Consider the following 27,685-nt stretch of genomic DNA (forward strand, 5'->3'; position numbering starts at 1 on the left):
AAACCACCATGGGAAAGACTACGAAAGAAGCGTGTACACGTGTGTGTAACTGAGTCACTTTGCAGCACGGCAGAAATGAACACAACAGTGGAAATCAACTCGACTTCAACAAAATAAATTTAAAACATAAAAAGAATGGAGTTCCCGTTGTGGCGCAGTGGCAACAAATCCGACTAGGAACCACGGGGATGCCGGTTCGATCCCTGGCCTCACTCACTGGGTTAAGGATCCGGCATTGCCCTGAGCTGTGGTCTAGGTTGCAGACGCAGCTCTGATCCAGCATTGCTGTGGCTGTGGTGTAGGCTGGAAGCTACAGCTCTGATTCGACCCCTAGCCTGGGAACCTCCATATGCCAGGGGTACGGCCCTAAAAAGAAAAACAATTTAAAAATTAAAAAATAAAAAATAAAAAGAATGAAATCCAAGACTTCCAGCTGAGAGTAACCAAGAAGCGTTGCCTTTGATGAAATGTGATTAAAAGGGACTCTACCCAAGGGCGAGGTTGTGCCAACTTTTAAAGTTCAGGTTTGCAAGTTGAACGGCCTAAGCCCCTCCCGTGTTTTCAGATCATTCAAAGTTGTGAATCAGCTTCCGAGAGGCCTGAGTTCCTGCCTCTGATTCCCCAGCCCCCGCCCCACTCTCCTCCGGCCTGGAAGGTCTGGAAGGTCCGGGAAAGGCGCTGGTGAGCAGCTGGTGGGGGGCGGCCAGCAGTACGGCGCCCCAGGTGCAAAGGCAGACTTTAGAGGGAAACAATCAAGAGACTGTTCTCAGAGCCCTGGGGCATCACACACGGTGACCTTTCCTTCCTCCTCTGCCCGGGACAGAGAAAGAAGGGTGACCAATGACAGAGGAGGGAGCAGGGGGTGACCCGGGCTTTACAGCAGGACCCGGCCTCTCCTGTTTGTGGCGTGGCATCAACAATAACCTTTTCCATTGTCTCTGATGAAGGTGCCTGAGAACCGAGGGTGGTGACCCGAGGGCCCCCTCCTCCCTGCCCACGTCCCTGGGCTGCCACCACCTGGGACAGGAGCTGGTTCTTAGCGTACACGACACGCCGCGGGTGATGCGCACGGAGCTCAAAGGACCGCCTGATTCCCCAGGGCTGGGCTTTTTGATTATAACCCCGATTTCAGTCCCGAGGAGCCAGGAATCAGCTCCGAGGTCAGCACGCTCGGGCCAGCGGGCCACGTGCAGCTGCTGCCTGCCTCTGCGCCCAGCGCGGAGCGCGGCCACGGCCGCATCTCCTGTTTACCCCTGGCTGTCCTCCCGCAGCCACGGTAGAGGAAGTGGTTGTCACAGGGACCATGTGACCTGCCAAGAGCCTGGAACACTCACTCTTGGCCCCTTACAGAAAACGTCCGCCGACCCCGTGCCTGCGCCTTGCCAAACGCCGCCATCACGTGTCCTGCTTCCCTGGCATGAAGCCCGCGAGTTTGCGTGGCAGCCCAGAAGCAGGGGGCGGGGGGGGGTGGAAGAGCCAAGGCTTCGCCCCCAAACATAGACCCCTCGGAACTGCAGAGGTGACCAGATGGCTGGAATTCCCACGTCAACACATGACATCCTGACCAAGGAAGCACTTGCTTCTATAGTTGAGGGTCTGAAGGATCAGACTGTGTGCGACGCCCCCCACTCCCACCCCCGACCACATGACAGCAGGTCTTGGGGGGAACATCTCCCGAAGACCGCCGGAGTTTGTCTGCTGAGCATCTAGCTTAGCCGGAGGACTAGAGGGTCCTGCTTCTGAAAAATGACATTCACAATTTTATCTGTCATATCTGGGGACTCTTGGACCCCAGAAGCTAATCTGTGAGCCCCAGATTAAGAACCTCTGATCAATTAATTTTGCTAGTTGTGGGGAAAACAAATCTTTTTTTTAAAAGCACTGGTCAAGGAGTTCCCGCTGAGGTTCAGCACATTAAGGATCCGGCGTTGTCTCTGCAGCAACTCTGGTTGCCGCTAAAGCAGAGGTTTGATCCCCGGCCCAGCACAGTGGGTTTGGATCTGGTATGGCCGCAGCTGTGGTGTGGGTCGATACTGCGACTCGGATGAGATTCTGGGCCCAGAACTTCCATATGCCATGAATGGGGCCAAAAAAAAAAAAAAAAAGAAAGAAAAAAAAAAAAAACCCACAAACTGGTCAAAGGAGCTGTTTCTAATTAGCCTAATTAACAATTAGCAAGCTCTTACTTGGCAATTCATTTAAAACTAACAGCATCTCCTGAGTGCCAAGGGAGTGGGACAGACCCTAACTTATTGGACTCGAGAGAAGAAAGAGACGATTGTTGTGGAGCAAAGTGAGAAGGCATCGGAGAGAAAACTGACTCGTCTGAGATCTGGCGGAACAGCTCAGCTTCGGGCGGGCAGAAGGGGCAGGGAAGGCTGAGCCACAAGCGTCAGGGCTCAGGAGCAGACGGGGCTCCATGGGTGTTTGGCTTGACGCTCGGCTGCTCCTTTCTTCAAAACTGTAAGCCTCTTTTCACAAAGGGGCAGCCTGTCCTTTTGCGACGCCCCTTCCCCCAGGGATGTAGCCAATCCTGATCCCGGGGCAGGATGGACCCCAGGTATGCTCAGACCTGGGGAAGACGACGGAAAACAGCACACACACCTCCCCGTGCCAGGCCACCAGCCCAGAGGGTGCCAGGGCTCCCGTCCCCCTCACACGCTGCCCTCACAGCTCGTCTCCACAGCGTCCCAGTCGACTGAAATGCCTTAGGAAATCATCTCACTTCTCAAGGACGACAGGGGATGTCTGATCTTTCACTTGTACGATTCAAACTTGTTTTCCTACAATTTTGGATTCCGGTCATTTTTTTTTTTTTTTTTTTTTTTTTTTTAATGACAACCAGCCCGTCAAGGAGGGGAGACGGATTTCCGACTTACTTTCAGCGTCACGACTTCATTCATGTCTTTGTTTTACAGCTTTAAGCTACATGTTACTTCCCCAATTTGCTATCACAATTGAGTCTTTGGTCCAAGAGGCTCAAATTGTGGGACGTGCATGAAAGGCCATCTTTGTTCCTTCTTTTTCTTTTTTTCTTCTTTTTTTTTTTTTCTTTTTTTGCGGCCGCCCCTGCCACATATAGAAAGTCAGGGATTGAAATCGAGCCATAGGAGTTCCTGTCGTGGCTCAGCAGAAACGAATCTGACTAGCATCCATGAGGACGCGGGTTCGATCCCTGGCCTCACTCACTGGGTTAAGGATCCCACGTTGCTGTGAGCTATGGTGCAGGCCAGTAGCTAGAGCTCTGATTCAACCCCTAGCCTGGGAACCTCCATATGCCTCGGGTGCAGCCCTAAGAAAAGAGAAAAGAATTTGAGCTGGAGCTGCGACCTACACCACAGCTGTGGCAATGCCGCAACAGGCCAGGGATTGAACCTGTACCCCCACAGCGACCCGAGCTGCTGAGGTCAAATTATTAACCCACTGAGCCACAGCGGAACTCCCTCCCCTACCACCCTTCCTTTTTTAAGCTTCGTGCTTCTGTTTCGGCAGATTCAAGGCCGTTTCCTTCAGGACTTCTTTGCTATTAGGGATCTGGAGTTTTTTCTGTGAACTGGAAACTTTAAGCCTGCATCTAGGGAAAGACAGCTTGCTGCCACAGAACCACCAAGGCTTGAACTTGATTTAGAGGACTTAGTATTTATCTAACAGACTCACACTGTGCTTCCACTGCTTGAAGAATAAATCTGAACGCTTCCCCGGGCTCTACACGCAAAATATAAAACAAACGAGAAGAAAGACGATGTTAATAGACCTTTTTAATGACACCTCCTTCTCTACAAAACGTCCAGAAGCTGAATCCGACAACTGGGAGACTCGAGCTTGGCTAAGCCATAAAGGAGCAGAAAGTTCCCGAGTCTGATTCACGTTGCTTTGATGGGCAGGAAGAGCCATGAAAGTCTGTGGGGTTCCAGGAGATCAGGAGCTGAGATGCCTTAACTCAGCGGTACTCAAGCTGAGTCTGCAGACCTCAAGGGTCCCAGGACCCTTTCAAAGTGTGCTAGAGAGCAGAATTATTCCCGCAACACAACATCCGGGCATCATTTGGCTCTTACTGCGTTGCCATCTCTACCAAAGCTGCAAAAGCCATGGGGGTGAAATTCTGGTCCCTTGGCCTGAGTCCAGGTCCTCAGGGGACCAGCAGTCCTGTCTCGGCTGTCACCACCCTGTCCGTGGAGTCACCAAAAAAAAGTACCATTTGCACGGAAGAATGCCCACGATGGTGGCGTCGGTGCCATGAACACATCTTTTCAGGATTCTTTCTGACCGAACGGAGAGCGTTCAGAATGTACTCGGCGGCGTACGAAACACAACTGTCTCAAGAGGTGCTTGTGCCCGAGCTTGAGTCTCGCCCCTTCTGTTTCCATGGTGCCCGTTTCACTATTTTTGCTTGGAAGCATGACGGATACAGAGATTGTGGTTACTCAGATGTGGGTGTGTGCTGGAGAGCTCCCCCGAAATCCTGTCACCGGAAGGAAAACAACGGCAGGTATTGCCAACAGTAAATTCAGGTTTTAAGCAAAAACTAGGTTCTGGAAAGCTTGTCTATTCCCCACCACGAGCTTGAGAACGTTCCGAGAGCTCAAGGCTCTCCTGATGAGACCGGCAGTGACCTTACCGGATGGGCCTTTCTGATGTCGCATAAGGCTGAACCGTGTCAACATTTGCAGGATCAGCATGATTCGACGAACCGGTATTTTTCAAATGATCAGGGCATGATATTCCCAAATGACGCGCCGGTCACAGGCCAGCTGAGAGTGCAGGAGACAACAATGGGTTTGAATGTGTCGGCACAAATCGGCAACTGATGGGGCTTCTGACTCTACGCTGCATTCACCTTGGAGAAACCACACTTGTCCAGAAACTCAGACCCGCCGTTACCTGCAAGGGCTCCGTTTCTGTGTGAGGCCAGATTTCTTCGTAAACTTCAGTTCAGGTGACATGTGGGAACAGATCCAGATTACATGCAGAAGCAGACATAAAAATCTAGCTGTCTTCTATTGAGCCACACGGCAGAGAGATGTGCAAAACTCCAAGACAGAGACAATCTCCTTACTCTTTTTTTTTTTTTTTTTTTTGGTCTTGGAAAATATACTGCATTCTCAGAACACCAGCCTCAAATGCTGTCACATACGTGTGGAAGCTAAAAAAAGGACACAATGAACTTCTTTGCAGAACAGATACTGACTCGCAGACTTTGAAACACTTACGGTTTCCAAAGCAGACAGGTTTAGGGGTGCGGGGGATGCATTGGGGGTGTGGGATGGACATGCTATACAATTGGGTTGTGTATTACCTATAAAGGTAATACAATTTATTGAGTAATAAAAAGAGAAAGAAATTTTAAAAGAAAAAATATGTAATGGGATTATTACTGTGCTTTCAAAGTAAATTAAGTAAGTATTTATCTATTTATTTTTCCTTTTTTGGCTACCCCATGGTATACAGAGTTCCCAGGCCACAGATCAGATCTGACCCGCAGTTGTGACCTACACGGCAGCTGCGGTCACGCCAGGCCCTTTAACCCACTGTGCTGGGTGGGGGATTGAACCTGTGTCCTGGCACTGAAGACACCACCAATCCTGATGCAGCACAGTGGGAATGCAGATAAGTATTGCTCTAAAACCTCTCAATTTTATTTTTTAATATTGTTCATGTTTGTAATCTAGCCCACTATAAAGGGAAGGGCGGGTTTGAGAACCGCTGCCTCATATGAAAGAAAATGCAACTCAGAGACAGGCATCCTTGTTTCTCTGGCAGCTTTTTGCTCCATGTTTGCTGCTGCTTTTTCTTTTAGGGCCGCACCTGAGGTGTATGGAGGTTCCCAGGCTAGGGCTCCAATAGGAGCTGCAACTGGCAGCCTACACCACAGTCACGCCAGATCGAAGCCACACCTGCGACCTGCACCACAGCTCACAGCAACGCCGGATCCTTAACCCACTGAGCGAGGCCAGGGACCGAACCCGCAACCTCATGGTTCCTAGTCGGATTCGCTCCCGCTGCGCCACGAGGGAACTCCCTTTCTGCTTCCTGTTTCTTCTAAGCTAGGCCATGCACCCAGGAACTCCTGGCCTTTCAAGTTCTCACCACTCTGATCCAAGTCTCCACGGCCAAAGCCAGACCAGTGGCTTAAACTACTGCCGGGACTGCGCTTGATGACGGAGAAGGAGCAGCGTTTCCAACTACGTCCTCTACCAAGGCCTGGGAGCCTTCACCAGACACGAGCAACACTGACCACACGGCCTCCAAAGGAGGCATTTCGCACCCAGGGATTGAATCCAAGCCGTTTCGTGGAGAACCTGGCCTCCCCGAGTATATCTGGTCCAGGATGTCTTTGGAAGGAGCGTCACTGCTTTTCCCCATTCAACTCTGCCCCTGGGCAGTAAGCGTACACGAGAAGCAGATGGGGATTGAAGAAGGCTCCCCTGGGTTCGAACCGGATCATCAGCTGCGTGGTCTCTTCTCACTCTTGAATTTCCTTTTTGCCCCAGACCATCAATCCCAGAACTTGCCGGCATCATTCCAGGAGTCCAAACAGCCTTTCAAACAGCTGCTGTGTGTGGACCGTCTCCTGATTCCGCAAAGGAATTTTTCCGTGGGCGGGGGAACCCCGAGCCTGGGTGCAAGGCTGACAGCTCACTGCGGCGCGGCAAGAACTCGGTCGGAATTCTCAGAATGTCAGCATCCATCAACAGTCCCCTCTTGCATAAATAAGGACTTGCGACAGCAAAGCCGGATGCCCCCTCCTGTTTAGTAAGGAGCCTGGTCTCAATCAAGGAAAGCCGTGGGTGGAGCCAGAGGAGTCACCTGCCAACAGATGCATTTTTCTCCAGCAACACACGAGGCCAGGTCCTCCACGCGGCTGCCCCTCACCCGGCCTGAGCCCGGGATACCGGTGCCCGCAGCCCCTCGGCAGCCAGGCCAGGGACCCAGAGCCTCACCTGCCCCCGAAGCTGCGGCCGCATTGGAGACTTTAGGTCACCTGTCTCCGCCGCCCTCCGTCAGCAGCTCAATTACAAAGTCACCTTACCAGTCTGAGTGGGACCCAGGAAGTTGGCACAACACTTAGGTCTGGGGAAGGTGCCAGAATGCCCGTGTACATGGATCAAATCAGCATCCTCGTGAGTGGAATCGAGCTTCTCTCTGATACCTGAGGGTCTGGCCTTCATTCACGGCCCTGCCCTTCTGGGAAACAGGTCTGAGGGAGCAGCTTTCCGCAGGCTCTCAACGTGACTGCCCTGGACTTTGTTTTTATTCACTCTTGGAAATTCTGTTTTCTGGGCAGCTTTTTGGTTTGTTTCGTTTTTGACCATACTTACGGCACACAGAAGTGCCCAAACCAGGACTCGAACCCTTGCCATGGCAGCGACCCGAGCCACAGCAATGACAACACCAGCTCCTTAACCCACTGAGCCACCAGGGAACTCCTTCCAGGCAGTTTTCGTTCGAATCAGTGGCTTTACACATAGTGTGGAGGAGGTTGGGGGCATGGTCTTAGCTCCCAGGTGGTCCAGCCCAACCCCACAGGTCCCCCAAGAGTAAACTATCTTTGAAAGATGAAATTGATGTCATTTAGTGCACTTAGAAAATGCGATTTCTTCTTTCTCTCCATGAAAAGTATTTTGTTCAGAGAACCTTTCCAGCCATCAAATTGAGCCAAACCCCTTATGGCCAGAACTATATCAAAGGCCCCAGTACTCCTGGTTTGGGGGACCCAGAAAACCCAGATGGAGCCTCAGGCCTCCTGACTCAACTGAGCAGGACTTTGGGGACGTGAACCAGGCCAGGAGCCACGGGACCCTCCAGGGCAGGGCCACCTAAGGGGGCGGGGACAGTCATGCTTCCTCCTGCTTGGGGCAAACGTCTGTCTCCAGTGTCAGGTTATTCTGACATGAATCTGTTTGTGAACTAGACGCTCTCGTGTTGCCCAAAACTCTATGTGCAACCCAAAGCCTCTATGCTTTTCATCGCTCCAGAAATAAGCCAGCAGGCTTTCCCGGGTCAGCTGCCCAGTGAACACGCACAAAAGGAGACCTAGGAGTTTCCGCTGTGGCGCAATGGGGTCAGCGGTGTCTCTGCCGCACTGGACGCGGGTTCTATCCCTAGCGCAGCACAGTGGGTTGAGGATCTGGTGTTGCTGCAGCTGTTCTGACCCAGATCTGATCCCGGGCCCAGGAACTCCAAATGCCACAGGGCAGCAAAATAATTTTTTAAAAAAAGGACATTCAGGGTATTTGTCACAGCTCCCGGGACTGACCCCAGCAGCCACCCCTTCCAGCCGGGGCTGCAGGTCCCCGTGGAGAAGCTGAGCCTCGAGTGCTCCGCACCCAGAGGACACATGCGTGTGATGAATGACCTGGAGACGGAGGCCACCTGTCTCGAGAGACGCTTGTCCGCGCAGTGGAAACCTGGGCGTCCATCCCCAGGCCCCGAGTCACCGCAGAACGGGGCACACGGGCAGAAGAGCACTTTGCAGCATTGGCGGAGGGGGAAGGGACCCGAGGTGTCAGCTCCCAGGAAACCTCTGCGCCCACAGGGAACGGGGTCTGCACGCGCTCCGGGGACGGTCATCCCGTGACCTCTGCTGGGTGGAAATCGCCGTTATTAGAAACGTTCGTTTTCTCGGCTGTTCCACAGCCGGAGGGCCATGGAATTTTCGTAGATTGCTTCATTTTCCCTCTTCTGATTCCAGACGTCACCTGGCAAACGTCTGCTCACAGATGTCCCCCCACCGCCTGGCTATTTGGAAAGGCCCTGGAGAGTGGACACAAGGATTCTGGTCCCTAGAAGGGATCCCCCCTGTCCCCCCCCCACTGTAAGTGGATACACCTGTTCCAGAATTCTGGCCTCTGAGATCTGCGCACCTGAATCAGTTCATTAGGCGCAGATGAGCTCCAGGTAAACGGATATGATCGAGTTTCCAAACCAGGAAAGCCAAGGGCAGATCTGAGCCTCAGCTCAATCCCTCAGGTGACCGCAGCAGAGAGGGTCCTGCCTCAGCCCCAGGCCAGGCCTGCCTCCAGCACCAGGAGCCTCCACCGAGGGCTTCCCACAGGCCGCAGGTCTCATAGAGGAAAATCCCAGCTAAATCAATCAAAAAGAAATCAGCCTTCCCACTCTGGGCCGCTGTGAATGGCGAAAGGTATTGGGACATGAAAGAGAACACAGCAGACGGGGTGACAGCGCAGAGCCTGGAGCTCCGGAGAGCCAGGATTGAACTGGGGTTGTCACTCTGTGAATTTAAGCAAATCACTGAATGTCTCGGAATCTCGGTTTCCTACGTGAAAGTGAGATGATAACAAGAGCTATTTCACTAGGTTTAAATTAAAGGTCTCCCATCGTCCCTTCCACTGCCGGCAACAAAGTGGACACGAAACGGAAAATCCTCCCACTACAGAATCCCAAGAATGCCTTTTTGTTGTTGTTTCTTTTTAGGGTCACACCCGCCGCATAGGGAGGTTCCCAGGCAAGGGGTCCAATCGGAGCTGCAGCCGCCGGCCTGCACCACAGCCACAGCCACGCCAGATCCCAGCCACATCTGCAACCTGCACCACAGCTCACGCCAACGCCGGATCCTTAACCCACGGAGCGAAGCCAGGGATCAAACAGGGATCCTCATGATTCCCAGTGGGGTTTGTTACCGCTGAGCCACAATGGGAACTCCATACGTGTCTCTTAAAATGTACGCATAAGGAGCAAGACAGCAGACACTGCTGCGGAATCAGGAATGAAGCCGTAGGAAGACTGACGCAGGGAAATAAAAGGTTCCCGAGCATTCTCCTCGCCCGGAGGCATCTTCCCGTCCCGAGGGCTGAGAGCTTTCATCTTTTTTTTTTTTACTGTTACTGGAATACGGTTGGCTTACAGAGCTGTGTTCATTCCAGGCATGCGGCAAAGCACCCCACCTCTACACATCCACAGACCCACGCCTTCAAGGAGTCTTTCCCCACAGAGGTTATCACACAATATTGAGCCAGCTTCCCTGTGCTCTGCCGCAGGTCCTTGCCACCTGTCTAGCGTATCGGTGGGAGTGTGTCCGTCCGAGGATCCTGTGAGATCACAAACACGCAGAATCTAATCCAAATGACGCAACTTACAGAACTTTAACCACAATGGAGCCAGGGCGGCAGAAGGCGGGTTGGGAGGAGAGCCAGAGAGACGGAGAGGGGCAAGACTCGGAAAAGGCTCTGCCCTCGGAGAGGTAGGTGTTAAGCGGGAGACAGTCTTGGTTTGACTTTCAGTGGAAGGAAAAAAGTCTCCCGACGATCCCCAAAGCCAGGAGTCAGATACAGCAAATAAACATACACAGTGCTGGCGAATTTTGGGGCAGTGACACGATTCCACGGGCTGCCACAGGGGTGGGCACACAACATTACGCATTTGTCAAAACCCAGAGAATGAGCGACTCGCAGAGTGAACCCTAATGGAAGCGCTACACTTTGGGTGCCGATGCCGTGTCCAGGTAGGGTCATTAACTGTAATAAACGCAGCCTCCGGCGCAGGATGCTGATGGCGGGGGAGGCAGGGAACGTGAGAACCCTGCTCGGAACGCTCAAGTTAGCTATGAATGCAAAGCTGCTCTAAAAATAAAGTCTTCTAAAAATAAAATCTATATATATTAAAGAAAAAAACCAGGGGCCCAGTTAAATTTCAATTTTATATAAGCAACATACTCTTACTGAAAAAACTATTCTTTGCTTATTTGAAAATCAAATTTTACTGACCATCTGTTTTTTTTTGTTTTTTTTGTTTTTTGTTTTTTGTTTTTTGTTTTTTTTTTATGGCAACCCCAAGAATCCATGGCTGTGTGCCAGTCTTCTCATGGATTTGGATCTCAAATTCACATTATCTGTTCAGAGGAGGTAAGTCAAAATGTTTATAGTAAATAGATCCAAATTTTTATTGTTCCTACATGCCTGGTAAAAGGAAAAAAGTCTTCCAGTAAAAATGCATCTCTATCCCAGGACTCAAAGAATGCCCACAAATAGATTCCAAAGAAGTATAATCAAAAACCAAACAAACGCAAGGAAACAAAAGAGCCACAGGAAAAAATAATGGGCCAGACTCGACAGGATTTTAGATGTTAGAATTATCAGGAAATAGAAATATAGAGAACAGAAAATAGGAGTTCCCGTCATGGTGCTGCGGAAACGAATCCAACTAGGAACCATGATGAGGTGGCAGGTTCAATCCCTGGCCTTGCTCAGTGGGTTAACGATGCGGCGTTGCCATGAGCTGTGGTGTAGGTCGCAGACGCGGCTCAGATCCCGTGTTGCTGTGGCTGTGGTGTAGGCCGGTGGCTACAGCTCCGATAGACCCCTAGCCTGGGAACCTCCATATGCCACAAGTGTGGCTCTAAAAAGACAAAAAGACAAAAAAGAAAAGAAAACAGAAAATGCTCACATGTTTAGAGAAATAGAAGCGGAAACTGAAACCATAAGCAAGGAGAATTTTTTAAATGACCAGAAACATTAACGTATAAATCTCTAAAACAGAGAAATATAATTATTGAGATGGAAAACTCAAAGAAATTGGTTAATCTTTATTCATAACTGAATAAAGACTCAGTGATCTAGAGGTCAGAGTCCAATCCAGAGAAAGAGACAGAAAAATACGGAGGAAAGTTAAACACCACAGCCTGAATAAGAACCAATAAACATTCCACTGAAATTCCAGAAACAGATGGCAAAGTGAATTAAAAAAAAAAGAGGAAATTACAATTTTCCAAAACTTATAGTGGGTGTCAATCCTCAGAATTAAGAAGCAGAAAGAATACCAAAAAAAAAAAAAAAAAAAAACCCACTCGCATTAATAAAAAAAAAAAAAAAAATTGAAGAATGCCGAAGTCAAGGGTTTAAAAGCGGTCAAGGGAAAAAAGAGAGAGAACCTTGTGTCTAAAAAGACCCCCAGCTGACTTCACCAGCTGCAGCTGTGGTTCATAACTGCAACCCCACACGTCAGAAGCTTACACAGCACTAGAGGAAACATGACTAATTCCCAGTCTAGGCGCACTGACCTCTACACTCTCCAGGGATGTTCTACAGGCTCCAGACCCGAGCCGATCAGAGGCGACGGGAAGCCAGAGGCAGCAGAGAACGTGCTTCCAACCCAGGGGGCTGCCGCCACCGCCAGGGGGTCCCCTGGCCACACCCTGACATCCGAAGCCCCAAGGTACAAACGGGGCCTCGGCTACGGGCCACGACAACGCAGCGCCACCTAGCTGTTCTGCCTGGTATTCATTCTCATCTAACGTTCACGCGCCCTAGGCTTCAAGCCGACGGGATTCTCCAAGGTTCTCCGAGCTTTCCTGACTCACGCTCTGTTCTGCACGAAGAACGTTTCCATCTCCGTGTGTCACCCGGGCCCCCACGGCCATTCTTAAGGCCCACCCCCTCCACCCTGCCCTTCCTGGCGCTGAAACTCCATCGTACTGGGTTTCTTCTTTATGGATCTTACCCGTTCTACCTTGTAATGCAAACGTACTTACACACAGATGTACACACATGTGAGAGACATCTGAATTCCTTTTTTCTTCTTCTTTTTAACGGTCACACTGCGGCATATGGTGGTTCCCAGGTTAGGGGTCGAATAAGAGCTGCAGCCTCTGGCCTACACCACAGCAATGTGGGATCCAAGCCGCACCTGCCACCTACACCACAGCTCCCAGCAGCGCTGGATCCTTAACCCACTGAGTGAGGCCAGGGATCGAATCTGCATCCTCATGGATCCTAGTCGGGTTTGTTACCACTGAGGCACGACGGAACTCCTACATCCTCTTTTAAAACGAAACGCCTTCTAAGTATGGGCTCAAAAGTATTCACTATTCACTGGGTTTAACTGCAGTATCTATCTCTTAATCACAGACATAAGTTTTAAATCACATACATAAGATGCTACCACTTACTACAGCGCAACACAGGCGGGATCATCTGAATTAGTCACCAGGAAGTTTGTTCAAGGTCAAATACCTTTCATTTACGATTCAACAGCTCCCTCTGGTGGCCTCTGAGGGAAATTGGATTTGCCGGCCATGAAAGTTACCAATCAAGCCAGAATTTGCATTTATTTTTGGAACTTGAATTTCAAGTGATTGTTCATCAATTTTAGTTTTAAGCTTGTCGAAATGTCCAGTTTTGAGATTACCACGGAATGGTCAACTTTACTTGTTATAAAAGTGTCATTGTTACGCCAAGAAAAAACATAAGCAGCTATATTTGAAATTGAGGCCAATCATTTCCATCTTCGACGACTGTAAACTTACTTGAAAAGATATTAGTAGTTTTACTTAAGGGCTCACAAAATATTTGCTTATGGTTAAAGAGCGAAATATTCATAAACTCACATACACTTTTTCAGTGCAAAAACTATAAAGTCACATATACTGTTGCGGATTTACATGAATAAATCTGGGGATTCCGTGAGAATATATATATGTGTGTGTGTATATATAATATATAATAATATATATAATTTTCTGTTTTTTCTTTTTTCATAATCTGGAACAATACCAATTGCAGATACGTTAACAGCTCCTGCCTTCTACTTAGACAAGCAAATGCTCAAGCTGGGAAGGAAGCAATGGAAAACGAGGGGCCAGATAACATTCTGAACCCCACGCGCAGCTGGCAGAGGTCCAAACCCGAGGGCATGTGCTGGGGGCATCAGGCCACAGGGAAGCTGTCTGAGGTCAGCCCTGCCGTTGCTGAGTCTGCCCGCGCCCTCTGAGGGGCTTCCTAGGTGAGCAACCGGAGTCCACCCTGCACGGTGAGGGCAGGGGCTTCGGTAAGGTACAGAATCAGAGTCCCAAGACAAAGGCTCCACCTGCCAGAGGTCGCCGGGGAGGGGTGCAGGGACACAGGGTTGCACACCTTGTCCCCCGCATCCTCGGTGGCTCCAGAGAGGACAGAAGAGAAGCAGGCAGTGGGCATCTGCGCCAGCGTTGTCAACGTGGCCTCATTTGGAAAATAAACTCTGTTTAACAGAAGCTGTTCCCGAATGTCCCTTTTTTCCCCAGGACTCCCCTGGCTGCACGGAACCTCTGAACTCTCTGCCAGTGACATTCTTTCCAAACATCACGTGGCTAGAAACATTGCTGTAGAGTTTTCCGTCTGTAGGTTGTTTTTTTTTTTTGTTGTTGTTTTTTTCTTTTTAGGGCCGCAGCAGTGGCACATGGAGGCTCCCAGGCTAGGGGTCGAATTGTAGTTACAGCCGTTAGCTTACAGCACAGCCACAGCAACGCCAGATCCGAGCCACATCTGCGACCTACACCACAGCTCACGGCAGCGCCATATCTTTTACCTCCTGAGCAGGGCTGAGGATCGAACCTGTGTCCTCAAGGATGCTCATCAGAATGGTTTCCACTGAGCCACGGCGGCAACTCCCCCTCTGTAGTTTTATTCCCAGATAAAATCTAACCTCAGAGAAGCATTTTCCTTCATGACATCTATTCTAGTCCTGAAGGGTGCACAAGAGGAAAAAAGGAAGCCCACGGCCGGATCCGTCTGATCACCACTGAGCACGTGACACGAAAAATGTTTTAAATGCACCTGACTATGCAGCTGAATAATAGATGTTCTAATGATGAGTTTACCAAAAAACAACAAAATTATAAGTAGTTTCACTGTTGTCAAATCTGTAGTGACTATACAGTATGTCATAAAAATATACGCTGTGTTTCTCTTTCACAAAACCATGAAACTTCAGCCTCCCTCCACTTTAGAAATGCACTGACTTTCCCTCGGTACCCCCCAAATTGTGATGCTATGGCCCCTGACATCCAGCCAGGACACTCCTTCACCCTAAAGATGGAAAACGTCCTTGTAAAACAGAACTGCTTTTCACCCGCGTGTCCACCGCATATTTTTGAAGATGTACAGACATGGGACTAACACATAATATGCAAAACTTTGCAACCCAACGGCCAACACGTAATTTTTTCCACAAACACAAATAATTAAAAATTCCAAAAAACCATGCATGAAGTTGGCTAGATACAGAACAACAACAAAAAAGAGCCTCTTTATTTCATGTCAGCAGCAAACCGCAGACGAATGTCAGTTTCACGGAAGGCGCCGGTGCAACTGTAAGTGATCCCGTTTGAAGGTCAAAGAAGCCAGCGGCTCGCAGGGTGGATTAGGGGTACTGTCATTGTCATCGGTGGCTGTCAGGGAGAGCGGGCCTCTTTGCGTTTTTGACACATCGGTGTAAATCTCAAGTTGGAGTTTCTAAATTTTACATTGTTGGGCTCACCTAAAGCTTTCTACACGCTGCCACCCACTCTAGCTGGAGAATATGCGACGTGAAAGGCTCTGTCATTCAAGACCTAAAGGGCTTTTTCTTAGAGTCTTTCCTTGCTAGCCCTTCGTTAGACCCAACAGGCCAATCATAGCTACAAATGATGCTAAGATGAAAGGCACAATCTTATAGACACATTTCCTTTTCTTTTTTTTTTTTTCTTTTTACAGCTGCACCTGCGGCATATGAAGTTCCTGGGCCAGAGACTGAATTGGAGCTACAGCGGAGGCCTGTGCTATAGCCACGGCAGTGCCGGATCCTTAACTCAGTGAGCGAGGCCAGGGATCAAACCCGCATCCTCGCCGACACTGCATCAGGTTCTTAACCCACGGAGCCACAACGGGAACTCCTCTTTCACACTTCTATCCATCCCTCAGAAAAGACATTTTGACCTTTTAACCATTAAGCGGTGGGTAATACAATTTCATTTGCAGCAGGATATAAATTAAATATGTGATACTTCTGTATCTCCACAGATGTGTCTACTGAAATGTGTTAAGCCTGAAGCTTATATTCATCCAATAACAACAAAAAAACCACACACACGCCCAGGTTTTTATCACAATGAAATAGCTGAAAACATAAGACTCTCACGCCTGGCTTTCCATGTTGTGAGGTGACTAATTTGCCTTTGTTTCCAAAATAAATCACTCCCAAGTGGGCCAGCACATGAACTGATCACAATAGCAGAATATTTCGCGGCAATGCTGCAGTTTGAGGCGTTTCATTTATGGCCTAAAATTATGGTCTGAGGAGGCCTAACTTCAAACAGGCAGATGTCGCCCACAGGGCCTGAAGAAGGGGTACGTTGAAGTCAGGAAAAGCGTGAAGCTGTCAGAACGCGAATCTAAGTGGGACGTGGTGGGGGGCGTGGGGGCAGGGCCTGGAAGCCCCTCTTACCAGGTCCGGAGCACTGGCGACTCTTGAGGACAAGTTCTGGAAAAGAGGGAAAAAAGTGGACGGTTAGTGCTCAGGTGAGCGGCAACAGCTTCTCTGAGGTTAAGCCAGAATGTCAGATGCCCCCTGCGCTGGAAAAGTCTAGGAAGAGAGAGTAAATACACACACACACACACACACACACGTACACACTTATCTCTCGTGGCCTTTGTAGCAGTTTTTTGTGTATGTGGTTTCTTTTTTTGTCTGTTTCTGTTTTGTTCTGTGTTTTGGCCACACGCATGGCATGCGGGAGTTCCCGGGCCAGGGACAGAACCTGCGCCACAGCAGCCACCTGAATCACTGCCGGGACATCAGCTCCTTAGCCCACTGGGCCACCCGGGAACTCCAGGAGCAGGTTTTTATGGCTCAGGGTCTTGAAATCTACCCAACATACCAGGATTACACATCAGCTCCATGGCTGAGGCTGTGTATTTTACAGCCGTAAGCCCTGAGTTTCCAATCCACTGAACGCCAGTTAAGGGCACAGGCTGGTCAGAGCCCAGCCCACCATTTGCCTGCTGGGCCCAGGGAGGCCGGATCCCTGCCCCCACGGAATTTAATCTGTGTCATCGGGCCGAGGGCCCAGGCTAGGTGGGGGCTGACCTGCCCCCCTAGGGCTGGACCTGCAGCCTCCGGACAAGCTGCCTGTCCCCTAGGGCCCCTACCTCAACAAGAGACAGTGAAGCTCTGGAGCAGGGACACTGGAGGCAGCTGGTGGGGGCTGGGCGCAGGGAGGAGGGCCACATGCAGTGGGAGATGGAGCCTGCTTGGGGACAGGGCTGGAGCTCAAGGTCAGCCCAGGGACCTGGCCTGGTGTGGGCAGAAAGGGGCAGGGCTGAGACCAACGACGGGGACAGTTTGTGTCACTCTCCCTCCCAGGTGCCAAGAAGGGATTTTTCTAGTCCTTCTAGTGAGAACCAGGAGAGATGGGCAGTCGGGTAAAGGGAAAAGGTGCAGCCTTCAGGGTGACGTCAGACATGGGACCCTGGGCAGAACCACAACCCCACAGGAGAAGAAGAACAGCCCCGGGCATAAGAGTGGCCAGGCCACATCACAGGAGGAGGCCTGCTCCCAGGGGCAGAAGCACCTCCGCGGTCACACTGGCCTCGACCGTCCAAGCGGAGGTGACCCACGCGGTGCCCAGGGCTGCTCTGAAGCCTGGAGCCCCTGGTCGGAGGACTGGTTTTGGAGACAGTGGGGCACAGCTTGTCCTAGCAGAGAAAGTCGACCGCGGGGGCCATGGAGATCGGAGGGCCATGACCTTGGTCACCCAAGCCAACGCCAAGCGTCCCGCCTCGATGGTCAATTTCCCGCCAAGTGTCCCGCCTCGATGGTCAATTTCCCGCCAAGCGTCCCACCTCGACAGTCCATTTCCCGCTCGGGTCTCTCACTGCTGAGAGCCAGCAGGTGTCATCTCTGTACCCGTCTCGGGGACACAGGAGAGGCCCTTATGGGTCCCCTAGACTCTGGCCAGCAGGGACCATCTGAGGCCGTGTCCCTTCCAGGGACGACCTTGGACAAAAGACAGATGAGAGATTTGTCCTCGAGCGGCTCTGGGCCTCAGAGTCCAACAGTGTTTCAGTTGGAAAGTGGGAAGAAGCTCCCTGCTGAGGGGTTCGAGGCCCCGTGCCCACCATGGAGGATGGAGGGTCGGGCTGGGATGCAGGATGGAGGCGGCAGGTGACTGAATCAGCACCGACTCTCCATCGTAGTCCAGCTGCACAGTTGGCTTCTTGGCCATATTTGTGGTGACCGGGTCCCTGGCTCCCGTGGGGCCCCAGGGCAAGAGGCAGTGGCCACAGGCCAGCTCCGCAGGACAGGCAAGGCCCTACCCTCTCATCCCCAAGTTGATTGGCAGACGCGGCGGCAGGCAAGGCCGGCCCGTCCCCGTGGGTCTCCCAGTCCAGGAAGAGGAGGTGGACAGTCCAGCCACAGCCACAAGGGTGGGAATAAGGCAGAGAAGCCAGGGAGACTCCCTGGCCTGGGAGCCCTGGGCTCACAGGCTCTGCCTGTCACCCCTCGTGATTCCCTGAGGCCCCCCCAGACCTGTCGGTGCAAGAGGCCGGCCCCCCAGCCTTCCCGGCAGGGCCTGTGATGGCATTGCTGGCTGCCACCCAGACTGGGAGGGGCTGGGAAGGACCAGGTGCCCGGAGGGACCGGCCAGAGGAGAAGGCCCCTGTCACTATGTCCTCGCCAGGGCGAACGCTGAAGATGGGGAGCTCTGTCCCCCCAGGGAAGTCAGAGCCCAGCGTGTCAGCCACCCCAGCAAGCAAAAAGGGTCAGTCTCTTGTTGCCCAATCTAAGTGTCCTGGTGGCAGTGCCTGCACCCAGCCACCTGTGCCTGGCAGTGCCTGGCAGTGCCTGCACCTGCTCAAGGCAGCGGGGCTCCAGATCCTTCCTGTGCTCAGGGCTCTGGCCTCACCTCAGCCACACTCACAGCAGCAGCGGGGTCCCCAGGCTCCCCAGGGATGGGGCAGCAAGGCCAGCCTCCCCTGAGGGTACTCAGGGAACCCTTTGGGAAGCATCTAGGCCCAGGCACACCGACAGTGACAACTGTCAGTGATGGCACGAGTGTCACCATGGGTCCAGCATAGGTGCCATTGAATCCCACAAGGACAGGTGAGCTAAGGTGCACTGTTACTCCTCAACTTAAAATGCAAACCCCAGCCTCCCCAGACCACACAGCTCTCCGGGGTTGGGGGGAGCAGGGCCCAGCTACTAACCGCAGGGCTAACTGTGTCCAGACAGCGGGAGCAGCAGCAAACACTCCCCCCCCCACCCCGACTGCTTGGGCTTCAGGGGACCCCGGGGGGCCAGCACAGAACAAGCAGAAGACACTTAACGGTGGGTGAGACACCAGCAGAGCAGCTACAGGACAAGCAGGAAAGCGACTGGTCCAGGAGGCACAGCTGGGAGCCCAGGTGGGACGGATGCCCTCATGCTGAGGGGACCCAGGAGGTCTGGGGGTGGGGGGTGGTGAACACAGTGGGGGGGGGGCGACCCCACCTCTCCGGGAGGGATGGAGGCAGCCTGTGTCTGTGTTCAGGGCCATCCTCTCCTGACGCGCTCACAGCCACCCCCTCCCTCCCAGAGCATCGTCCACGCCGCGAGCTGAGGATGCAGGACCGAGTGCAAGGAGCCGGGCTGGTTTCAGATGCACTCCTGGGGCCACCTCACGGCCCCCAGACTCAACTTCTCAGCGTGAGATGCGACCAGGGCTGTCCCCTCGCCCTGGGGTTACTGTCCCCTCGGTCCTGGACCAGGCAGGGCTGCGAGCCCAGGACTGCACGGCGGCTCTCGTGATCACTGTTATCAGGAATCGTGATTCCTGCCACCATCAGGTGTCGCGGCAGCAGGTGGAGGCAGGGCCAGCCTGGTCTGGCGCTGGCCCCCACCCCGCGGCTGGCTGGGCCCCTCCTGGCCTGTCCCACCTTCGTGACCACAGTGCGTGGAACGAGGGACAGCCTGGGACAACAAGCCCCCTTCTTGTTGACCATTTACAGGCTTCTTCTGTCACTTTCTCCCGCCCAGGAAGCCGGATGGATGCGAGGCTTAAGGGTGCCAGGAAGGCCGGGATACTCACGTGCCAGCCAGTCACTTGTCCCCTTCGACTGGACAGTGGCAGCGCAGAGACACCGGGGGTGGGAACGGCGCGGCTGGACGCTAGCGAGGAGCCAGCTCACCCTCCCCTCCTCGACGACACACCTCACCACGCCCAGGGCCGATCTCGGGCTAACGGAGCTGTGGCTGTGACTCACAAATTGCAGTGGCTTCTCCGCAGCGCAAGTGCCAAGCCACGCAGGGCGCCCAGCCCAGGGGCACGTGCGTCTCCTATCCCCGAAGGGAGTGCGAGCCTGCAGGCTCACTGCACGCGCAGCAGGTGATCTGTGTGCAAGAAACAGCGCGCGGCAGCCTGGAAGGTCAACTCTAAAGGTCAAGGGACGGACGTCTTTATTGAGGAAGGGAAAAAATGTCAGTTATGCCGCTGGGCGCAGAACAAGGAACCCACTCCCCCAGCGACAAGAATGCCTATGCCGCTACTTCTTGTGTCTCCAAACCTCCAAGAATGTGCCGTCCCGGGGAAACGCCCTTCTAAAGGCTGTGTCACCCTGCTCGTGACACTTCGCAGCTGTTCTGCTTCACAGGGACTCTTTGAGAGCCGGGTTCTCTATAGGTGTACGTGTGTCACTCCGTTGAACAGCAGAAATGGTCACGGCGTCATAAATCAACAAGACTTCAATACAATTTTTAAAAAGGATGAAAAAAAATTTTTGTTTAAAGTTCTAGGAACTAAACCCTTTCTCATCCCTGTCTCTCTGCCCCTGCTCCAAAAGTGACCCAACCATGAATTGGGAGTTGCCATGGTGGCTCGGCAGATGAAGAATCCAACGAGGATCCAAGAGGATGCGGGTTTGATTCCTGGCCTTGCTCAAGGGGGTTCAGGATCCGCCTTGTCGTGAGCTGTGGTGCAGGCTGGGAGCTGTGGCTCAGATCCTGCGTTGCCCTGCTGGGGTGTAGGCGGGCAGCCGCAGCTCCGATTTGACCCCTGGCCTGAGAACTTCCATATGCCAGGGGTGTGGCCCTAAAAAGAAAGAAAGAAAAAAAAACCCACGAGTGTGCTCCTTCACGAGGCAAGAAAGCTACGGAGCCGCCTCTCTTCACCAACTAGTCCCTTAAACTTGTCTTCACCTTATAACTGCACACACTCTCCCTCTCCGGCCTGAGTCTGGCCATTGGTGGGCTTTGCTCCCCTGGACCAAAGCCATCCCTGAGTCTTGCCTCTGAACACATGCATTTTTTTAGCAGCATGGTTTTGGAGGTCCCTCCAGACTTATGAAACATTCTAAAAACTTAGGACTGAAACCACTTTTGAGCCGGGGGCAGTTTACACGGGCTGCCAGAGAGCACACCTTGGTCCCAGGGAAAGGCCGACGCCGGCTTCCCGCCCTGAGCTCCGCCCCTCCCTACAAAGCGGAGCCCTCTTCAAACACGGGTGCTAAAAGAGTATCGCCTTTGAGAAAACCTTAGAGCTTTGAAAACTGAAGCAAGTCAGCAGAGATCATTTATTCGTTGGCAAAAGGCAGTGATAGAAAAGGGAAGCCAGACGCAGCCTCCAACGCCTATCAGTTGATTCCTTGGGTGGGGAGTTCCCGCTGTGGCCAGAGGGTTGAGGACCCGGTGTTGCTGTAGTGCACCCGGTGGGCTGTGATGATAACAGAGAAGCTAAAGTCAGGAGATGGGCTTTGAGTTCTCGCCGGGGATCTGATGGTGGGAAGGGGTTTGTAGTCTGACTCGGGGTCTCCGGGCCGGGGGGCTTGCTATCTGCGTACCCATGGGCATTCTACTCCTGGCTTTGCCTCCCTGCAGGATCGCTGGCAGCTCCCCTCGGAGAATGTGACTGGGAGGAGACACGGTGCAAAGGAAGAGTGCAGGTCGTGTGACACAGTCGTCTTGGAACTGACGCGATTGATGCGACGCTCATGCCAACTCCAGGCCCTGTGGCAACACCTACCCGGCGCCCTGCCAGTCCCGAGGAAAGCTGGAGGGACCGTCACGAAAGGGGACATCCCGTCTCCTGGACCTCTCATCCTCTTCCCTGAGGGGAGCGCCACAGCCCTGGGTGGCCAACGGGTAAAAAACCCCAAACCCCGGAGCTCCCCAGTGGCACAGCGGGCGAAGGATCCAGTGTTGTCCCTGCAGTGGCTCCAGTAGCCACTGGGGTGCAGGCTCCACCCCTGACCTGGGAACGTCCACATGTCGTGGGCACTGCAGGAAAGAAGGAAGGAAGGAAGGAGAAAGAAAAAGGGAGGGAGGAAGGGAGAAAAGGAAAGAAAACAAAAACCTTAGACCAGCACAGCCTGAAAATAAATCAGCCGTGGCACCAGCTCCCACGTCCCGTGAACTTACGGACGTCGATCCAGCCTAAACTGGATCAGCTTGACCAGCAAGAAGGCAGCATATCTGCTGCCATGATTGAAACTTCGAGACCCTGATATAAATAAAGGGGATCCCTCCAAAGTCGTGCACACAGGATTCGCCATTTCACTCCCAGGTCTGTTCAGTTACGGCCAAAGAGCGGTATTGGGTGTATCTTCTTAAATTTTCCTTTTCCTTCTTTCCTTCTCTCTCTCTTTTTTTTTTTTAAGGCTGTACCCGCGGCATATAGAGGTTCACGGGCTAAGGGTTGAATCAGAGCTACGATTGCCAGTCTACACCACAGCCATGACAATCCAGATCCTTAACCCACTGAGCGAGGCCAGGGATCGAACCCACATCCTCATGGATACCAGTTGGGTTCATCATCCACTGAGCCATGATGGGAACTCCTTTTTCTTTCTTTCTTTCTTTCTTTTTTTTTTTTTTTTTTTTTCTTTTTAGGACCTCACCTGCAGCATATGGAGCTTCCCAGGCTAGGGATTGAGTCAGAGCTACAGCTGCCGGCCTACACCACAGCCACAGCAACGCCAGGTCCTTCATCCACTGAGCGAGGCCAGGGATCGAACCCGCAACCTCATGGTCATCAGTTGGATTCATCTCTGCTGTGCCACACGGGAACTCCAAATTTCATTTTTCTAATTATTTGTCTTTAATTCTGTGATTTTTACAAAATACGGGTTCGTGATGCTTAGGAGGTTTTGAGAAGCCGTCCTTTTTCCAAAGACAAAGAAGCTCTGCCCTGGAGGGGAGGGTGCCCGGGAGCAGCCCGCATCCCTGAACGCCCTCAGGGGTAGACCAGAACTCTGGACTGCGCAGCAGGCATTACGGAGATGACAAAAGTCAATCCCTCTGTTAAAATGACAGTAAAACAGGTTGCGTATGCGAACATGTACACACAGTAAATGTACGAAACGGACAGAGTGGGGAGGCAGGAGCTTGTGCCTGAGAAGGGCTTTCACCTGTACTGGCTCTTTTTCATGTGGGTTGTGTATACAGACGTGTGCATTGAGCTTCTTCACACGTTTTTGAATTTCTCTAAGCTTGTATGACATTCCTGATTTGCATCCAACACAAAAGTATTTTAAGACCCTAACGGCGTCCATAATGGCTGATGCATAACGTAAAATGATTGCTTGCAAATAGTTCACATTGGCCAAAAATGCACCAACCTTCTGAACTCCCATCATGAATCATTTCTATTCTGCTTTCATCCAAAAGTGCTTGAAATGCACCACAGGCAACTCAACGCATGTGCGTGTACGGTTACGAGAGCATAAAGAGAGCTGATTTCATGGTGAAGATTTTAAACCGAATAGCTTTTTTTTTTTTTAATTCTAGGTTTTTCTCCAAAGAGAGTTGCTGTCATCAAAATCCCTTCCTGACTATGTCTAGACACTTAAATTGTAACAGAACAAAGGCTGGGGGAAAAAAAAAGGAAAAAAATGTATACATGTAAGTGTATCTTGGCCCCCATGCTGTACAGCAGAGAAATAAATAAATTAATTAAAAAAAAATCCCTTCCTGGCTCCCAAGAATCACATCCTGAGACATGCCTCCCGCTTGACTCAGGCTCTCCGTGAAGATACACACGACTCTGTCCTTCCACTGTCACCTGTTCATTATTCAGGCTGCCCATTTTTTCCAAAGTCTAATTCGCCAAACCCTTCCTTGGACACCTGCCACCGCGGCAGGTCCAGTGATGACCTTGATACTGGGTCAGAGCAGCCACGCTTAGCTTCAGATTTCTGTTTCTGAAACTCGCTGTGAGTTCATTCCTCTTGCCTGGGTGTCTGAGGCATGCCCCTCTCTGTTCATACATGTATGTGTGAGCACACACACATATGACTTGCATTTGTACATTGTTGTTGTTTTTTTTTTTTCCTTTTTCTTGGGCTGCTCCCACAGCATATGGAGATTCCCAGGCTAGGGGTCGAATTGGAGCTGTAGCCACCAGGCTGCACCAGAGCCACAGCAACGCGGGATCCGAGCTGCGTCTGCAACCTACACCACAGCTCACGGCAACGCCGGATCCTTAACCCACTAAGCAAGGCCAGGGATCAAACCCGCAATCTCATGGTTCCTAGTCAGATTCGTTAACCATTGAGCCACGACGGGAGCTCCATGACTTGCATTTGCAGACCAGGGCGGGGAAATGCCACAAACAGGACGACATAGAACCGGACAGACAGGATTTTGAATGACTGTGCAGAGGCTGTAGTTTTAAAGATGAAGCCCATGGCCTTGGGTACCCGGATCTGCCCACACAGCCCTGGCCTGAGCTCACAGGAGCATCACCAGAAGCAGAAGCAACAGCAATTTTCTGTGTTCACCCCCAGGGTCAGCAAAGGAAGATTATTGAGCTGCACTGCTTCTGGGACCACCCACTTTGCCTAGCCAGCTCCATCTCCACCTGGCCCTGCCTGCGGCAGCTCTTCCAGACCTGTCACACCTCGCTCCACCCCCAGGTGAGCTCACCTGCCTCACAGCTCCCCACCCCCTGCCATCTCAGGGTTGAACGGTGTCCCCCCAAATGTGGGCCCTAAACCCCAGCACCTGGGGACGTGACCTTGTCTGCACGCAGTCTCCAGGTCATCAGAGTAAGATGAGGTCCCCAGGACGGGCCTTTCCCCAGTACCACTGTGTCCTTATGCAAAGGGGAAGCTGGCAGACACACAGGAGGGAAGCTGAGGAGATGCAGGGAGAAGCTGGGAGCTGGGACAGCCCCTCCTCCAGGGCCTCGGAAGGAATCGGCTGGCCCGCAGCTTGACCTCAGCATCTCCAGGACTGTGAGACAGTTCCTCTGTGCTGCTGAAGCTGCCAACACACCATCTAGTCCCAAATTTACAGCTCGAATCCAGAGCTCTCCCTGCAGGTCCCTGATTTTAACTGGTTTCTTGACATCCTTTTTGTTTTGTTTTGTTTTGTTTTGTTTTTTGTCTTTTTGCCATTTCTAGGGCCACTCCTGCGGCACATGGAGGTTCCCAGGCTAGGGGTGGAACTGGAGCTGCAGCCGCCGGCCTACACCACAGCCACAGCAACGTGGGATCCGAGCCGCGTCTTCAACCTACACCACAGCTCATGGCAACGCCGGATCCTTAACCCACAGAGCGAGGCCAGGGATCGAACCCGAAACCTCATGGTTCCTAGCCGGACTCGTTAACCACTGCGCCATGACAGGAACTCCCAATTTCTTGACATCTTTAACAGCAGAGCAAAACAACACTGTACATCTTATTAGGGTGTGAGAGAGGCCCAAGCTGTGCTGTGCAACTCGGGGGAACAGAGTCTCTATTTTAAAATAACTGTAAATGGAAAGTGAACTTTGAAAATTATATTAAACGTTAAATAAATTTAAAAAATTTAAAGACGGTCTAAATCTAACATTCCTTTTTTTTTCCTTTTTTTGCTTTTTAGGGCCATACCTGTGGCACATGGAGGTTCCCACGCTAGGAATCAAATCAGAGCTGGAGACACTGGCCTACACCACAGTCACAGCAATGCGGGATCCAAGCCATATCTGCAACCTACACCACAGCTCATGGCAGCGCCAGATCCTTAACCCACTGAGCGAGGCCAGAGTTCGAACCCGAGACCTCATGGTTCCTAGTCAGATTCGTTTCCGCTGCGCCACGACAGGAACTCCAAAATCTAACATTGCTAAAACCTCACTCTGGGAGTTCCCGCTATGGCACAGCAATTAAGGATCTGGCAGTGTCTCTGCAGCGGCTCTGGTGGCTGTGGGGGCTCGGGTTCAATCCCTGGCTGGGGAACTTCCGTATGCTGCAGGTGAGGCCATAAATAGAAATAAAAGCTAACTCTGTTCTTTTATATCCTCTGCTACCAACCTGGACAAAACCAAACAGAAACCCCAGATTTCCTATTTCGGTAAATCATATTCCCACACACCAGAAGCACAGGGTTAATTCTTCAAACCCCGCCTGTGTCTCTACGGCTCCAGATCCCAGCCAAGTCCAGGTCCTTGAACACGTCTCTCAAATCATGTCGCGACTCTGCCCTCGGCTTACAGGTCACATTGCAGGAAGGCCTTCCTGGCCGGTGCCCTCCAGAGCTGCTCCTTCCTGGTCGTAGACCTGAGCAGACCTGCAAACGCTGCAGGAGGTTCCTGCATCCGACTCCCCCAGCCCGGGCTCCGCTTTTCCATCTGCACTGGCCGGGTTAAACTCCTACTCATGCCGCAGGAGCCCCGACTCTCTCGCTTCCTCGGTGAGAGCTTCTCCCACCCTAGAGCAGGTCAGGCTCCCTGTTGAGTCTGCTCCCAGCACGAGGTCCTTCTCCGCCACAGCACACCCGGGCCCATGTTTCACACGTGGTCAGTGGTTACCTCGGCCACTGAAGGATCAGCCCATCAAGGCACGAATCACAACCACTTTCGATCAGCCCTGCGGTCCAGCGCCTAGCCCAGCACGGGGACCTCACGGCTTAGAAAACATGTGTTGGACCAAGAAAAGGTTTGCCCAAAGCTGCTCAGCTTATGAGGGGCCAAGCTGGGACTAAAGCCCAAGTCTCCTAACTCACTGTCGTGTGTGTGAGTGTGTGTGTGTGTGCGCCTACTAAAATAGACCGCCTACTAACAATGCATAAAATACATGCGTATAATTTAAAGGAAAAAAAGAAAAGAATCCTCACGTCCGCTTAGGTTCACTGATGAAACATGACGATCTTAGCAGCTTCTGCACACTTTCCCCCAGGAGCTTCCTCTTTCCTGCTCCCAGCCTGCGCTGATAACACATCTTCCCCAAGTGATCTGTATATTCTGCACAATACCAAATGCCCATCAGCCCAGAGTTCCCATTCTGGCTCAGCAGGTTAAGAACCCAACACAGGAGTTCCCGTCATGGCGCAGTGGTTAACGAATCTGACTAGGACCATGAGGTTGTGGGTTCGGTCCCTGACCTCACTCAGTGGGTTAGGGATCTGGCGTTGCTGTGAGCTGTGGTGTAGGCTGGAAGCTGCAGCTGAGATGCCACCCCCTAGCCTGGGAACCTCCATATGCCGCAAGCGCAGTCCTAAAAAGACAAAAGACAACAAGAAGAAAAAAAAGAAAGAAAAAGTGCCTTGAGACAGAAGTCCAGCTGGTTTCTCTTCTTCTTGCCAAAAGATGCGCATTTCTGGGTAAATTCTTTCTTTTTGAAAATAAATGTAACGGCGTAGAGTTGATTTACCAAGTCGTGTCAGTTTCAGGCGTACAGCTTGTTGGTCTCAGCCTTGTGGGTTTAAACCTGTGGTCCAGGCAGGCACCGCAGGAGGTCTGTGGGGAGTGGAGATGCTGGCTGCCTTGTCTGTCTGTCCCCATGGCTGAGAGTGTCACTGGCAGAGTCTGGCATCAAGCACGTGGCATCTAGGAGACACCAGCCTTCCTGGGGGGGGGGGGTCTTATCTCTTATTTGCAGGCATCAACATGCTGACAAGGGAATACATTTGATTCTATACACACCTCGATGAAAATAACAGCATGCTAGTTAACCCCTCTTCCACGGGTCACAGACTAGTTAGC

General features: G+C 52.0%; 1 protein-coding gene and 1 long non-coding RNA gene across 5 annotated transcripts in view; one reads left to right on the forward strand and one right to left on the reverse strand.

Annotated features, from left to right (window-relative positions):
* The window catches only part of SPATA13 (spermatogenesis associated 13), a 244,267-nt gene that overhangs the window by 200,839 nt on the left and 15,743 nt on the right, over window positions 1–27,685 (reverse strand). For all 4 annotated transcript variants that reach the window (XR_014818968.1, XR_014818969.1, XM_084981243.1 and 1 more), the window contains exon 2: window positions 16,195–16,230. Coding sequence is in view for 2 of the 4 variants with exons in the window: in XM_084981243.1 (XP_084837369.1) it covers window positions 16,195–16,230 (36 nt within the window). In the remaining 2 variants the exon portion in view is untranslated. The remainder of the gene's footprint in view (window positions 1–16,194; window positions 16,231–27,685) is intronic.
* Window positions 3,512–13,981, forward strand: LOC146398475 (uncharacterized). The gene is made up of 4 exons (XR_014819020.1): window positions 3,512–4,936; window positions 5,449–10,201; window positions 10,795–10,862; window positions 13,518–13,981. It is a non-coding gene; the product is annotated as an uncharacterized LOC146398475 (long non-coding RNA).

The sequence above is a fragment of the Sus scrofa genome, chromosome 11 (genome assembly GCF_054392235.1).
Source record: "Sus scrofa isolate SSC_HxYL_T2T_F1_AM1 chromosome 11, Sscrofa_HxYL_maternal_Yorkshire_Landrace_v2.0, whole genome shotgun sequence".
Classification (NCBI taxonomy): Eukaryota; Metazoa; Chordata; class Mammalia; order Artiodactyla; family Suidae; genus Sus; species Sus scrofa.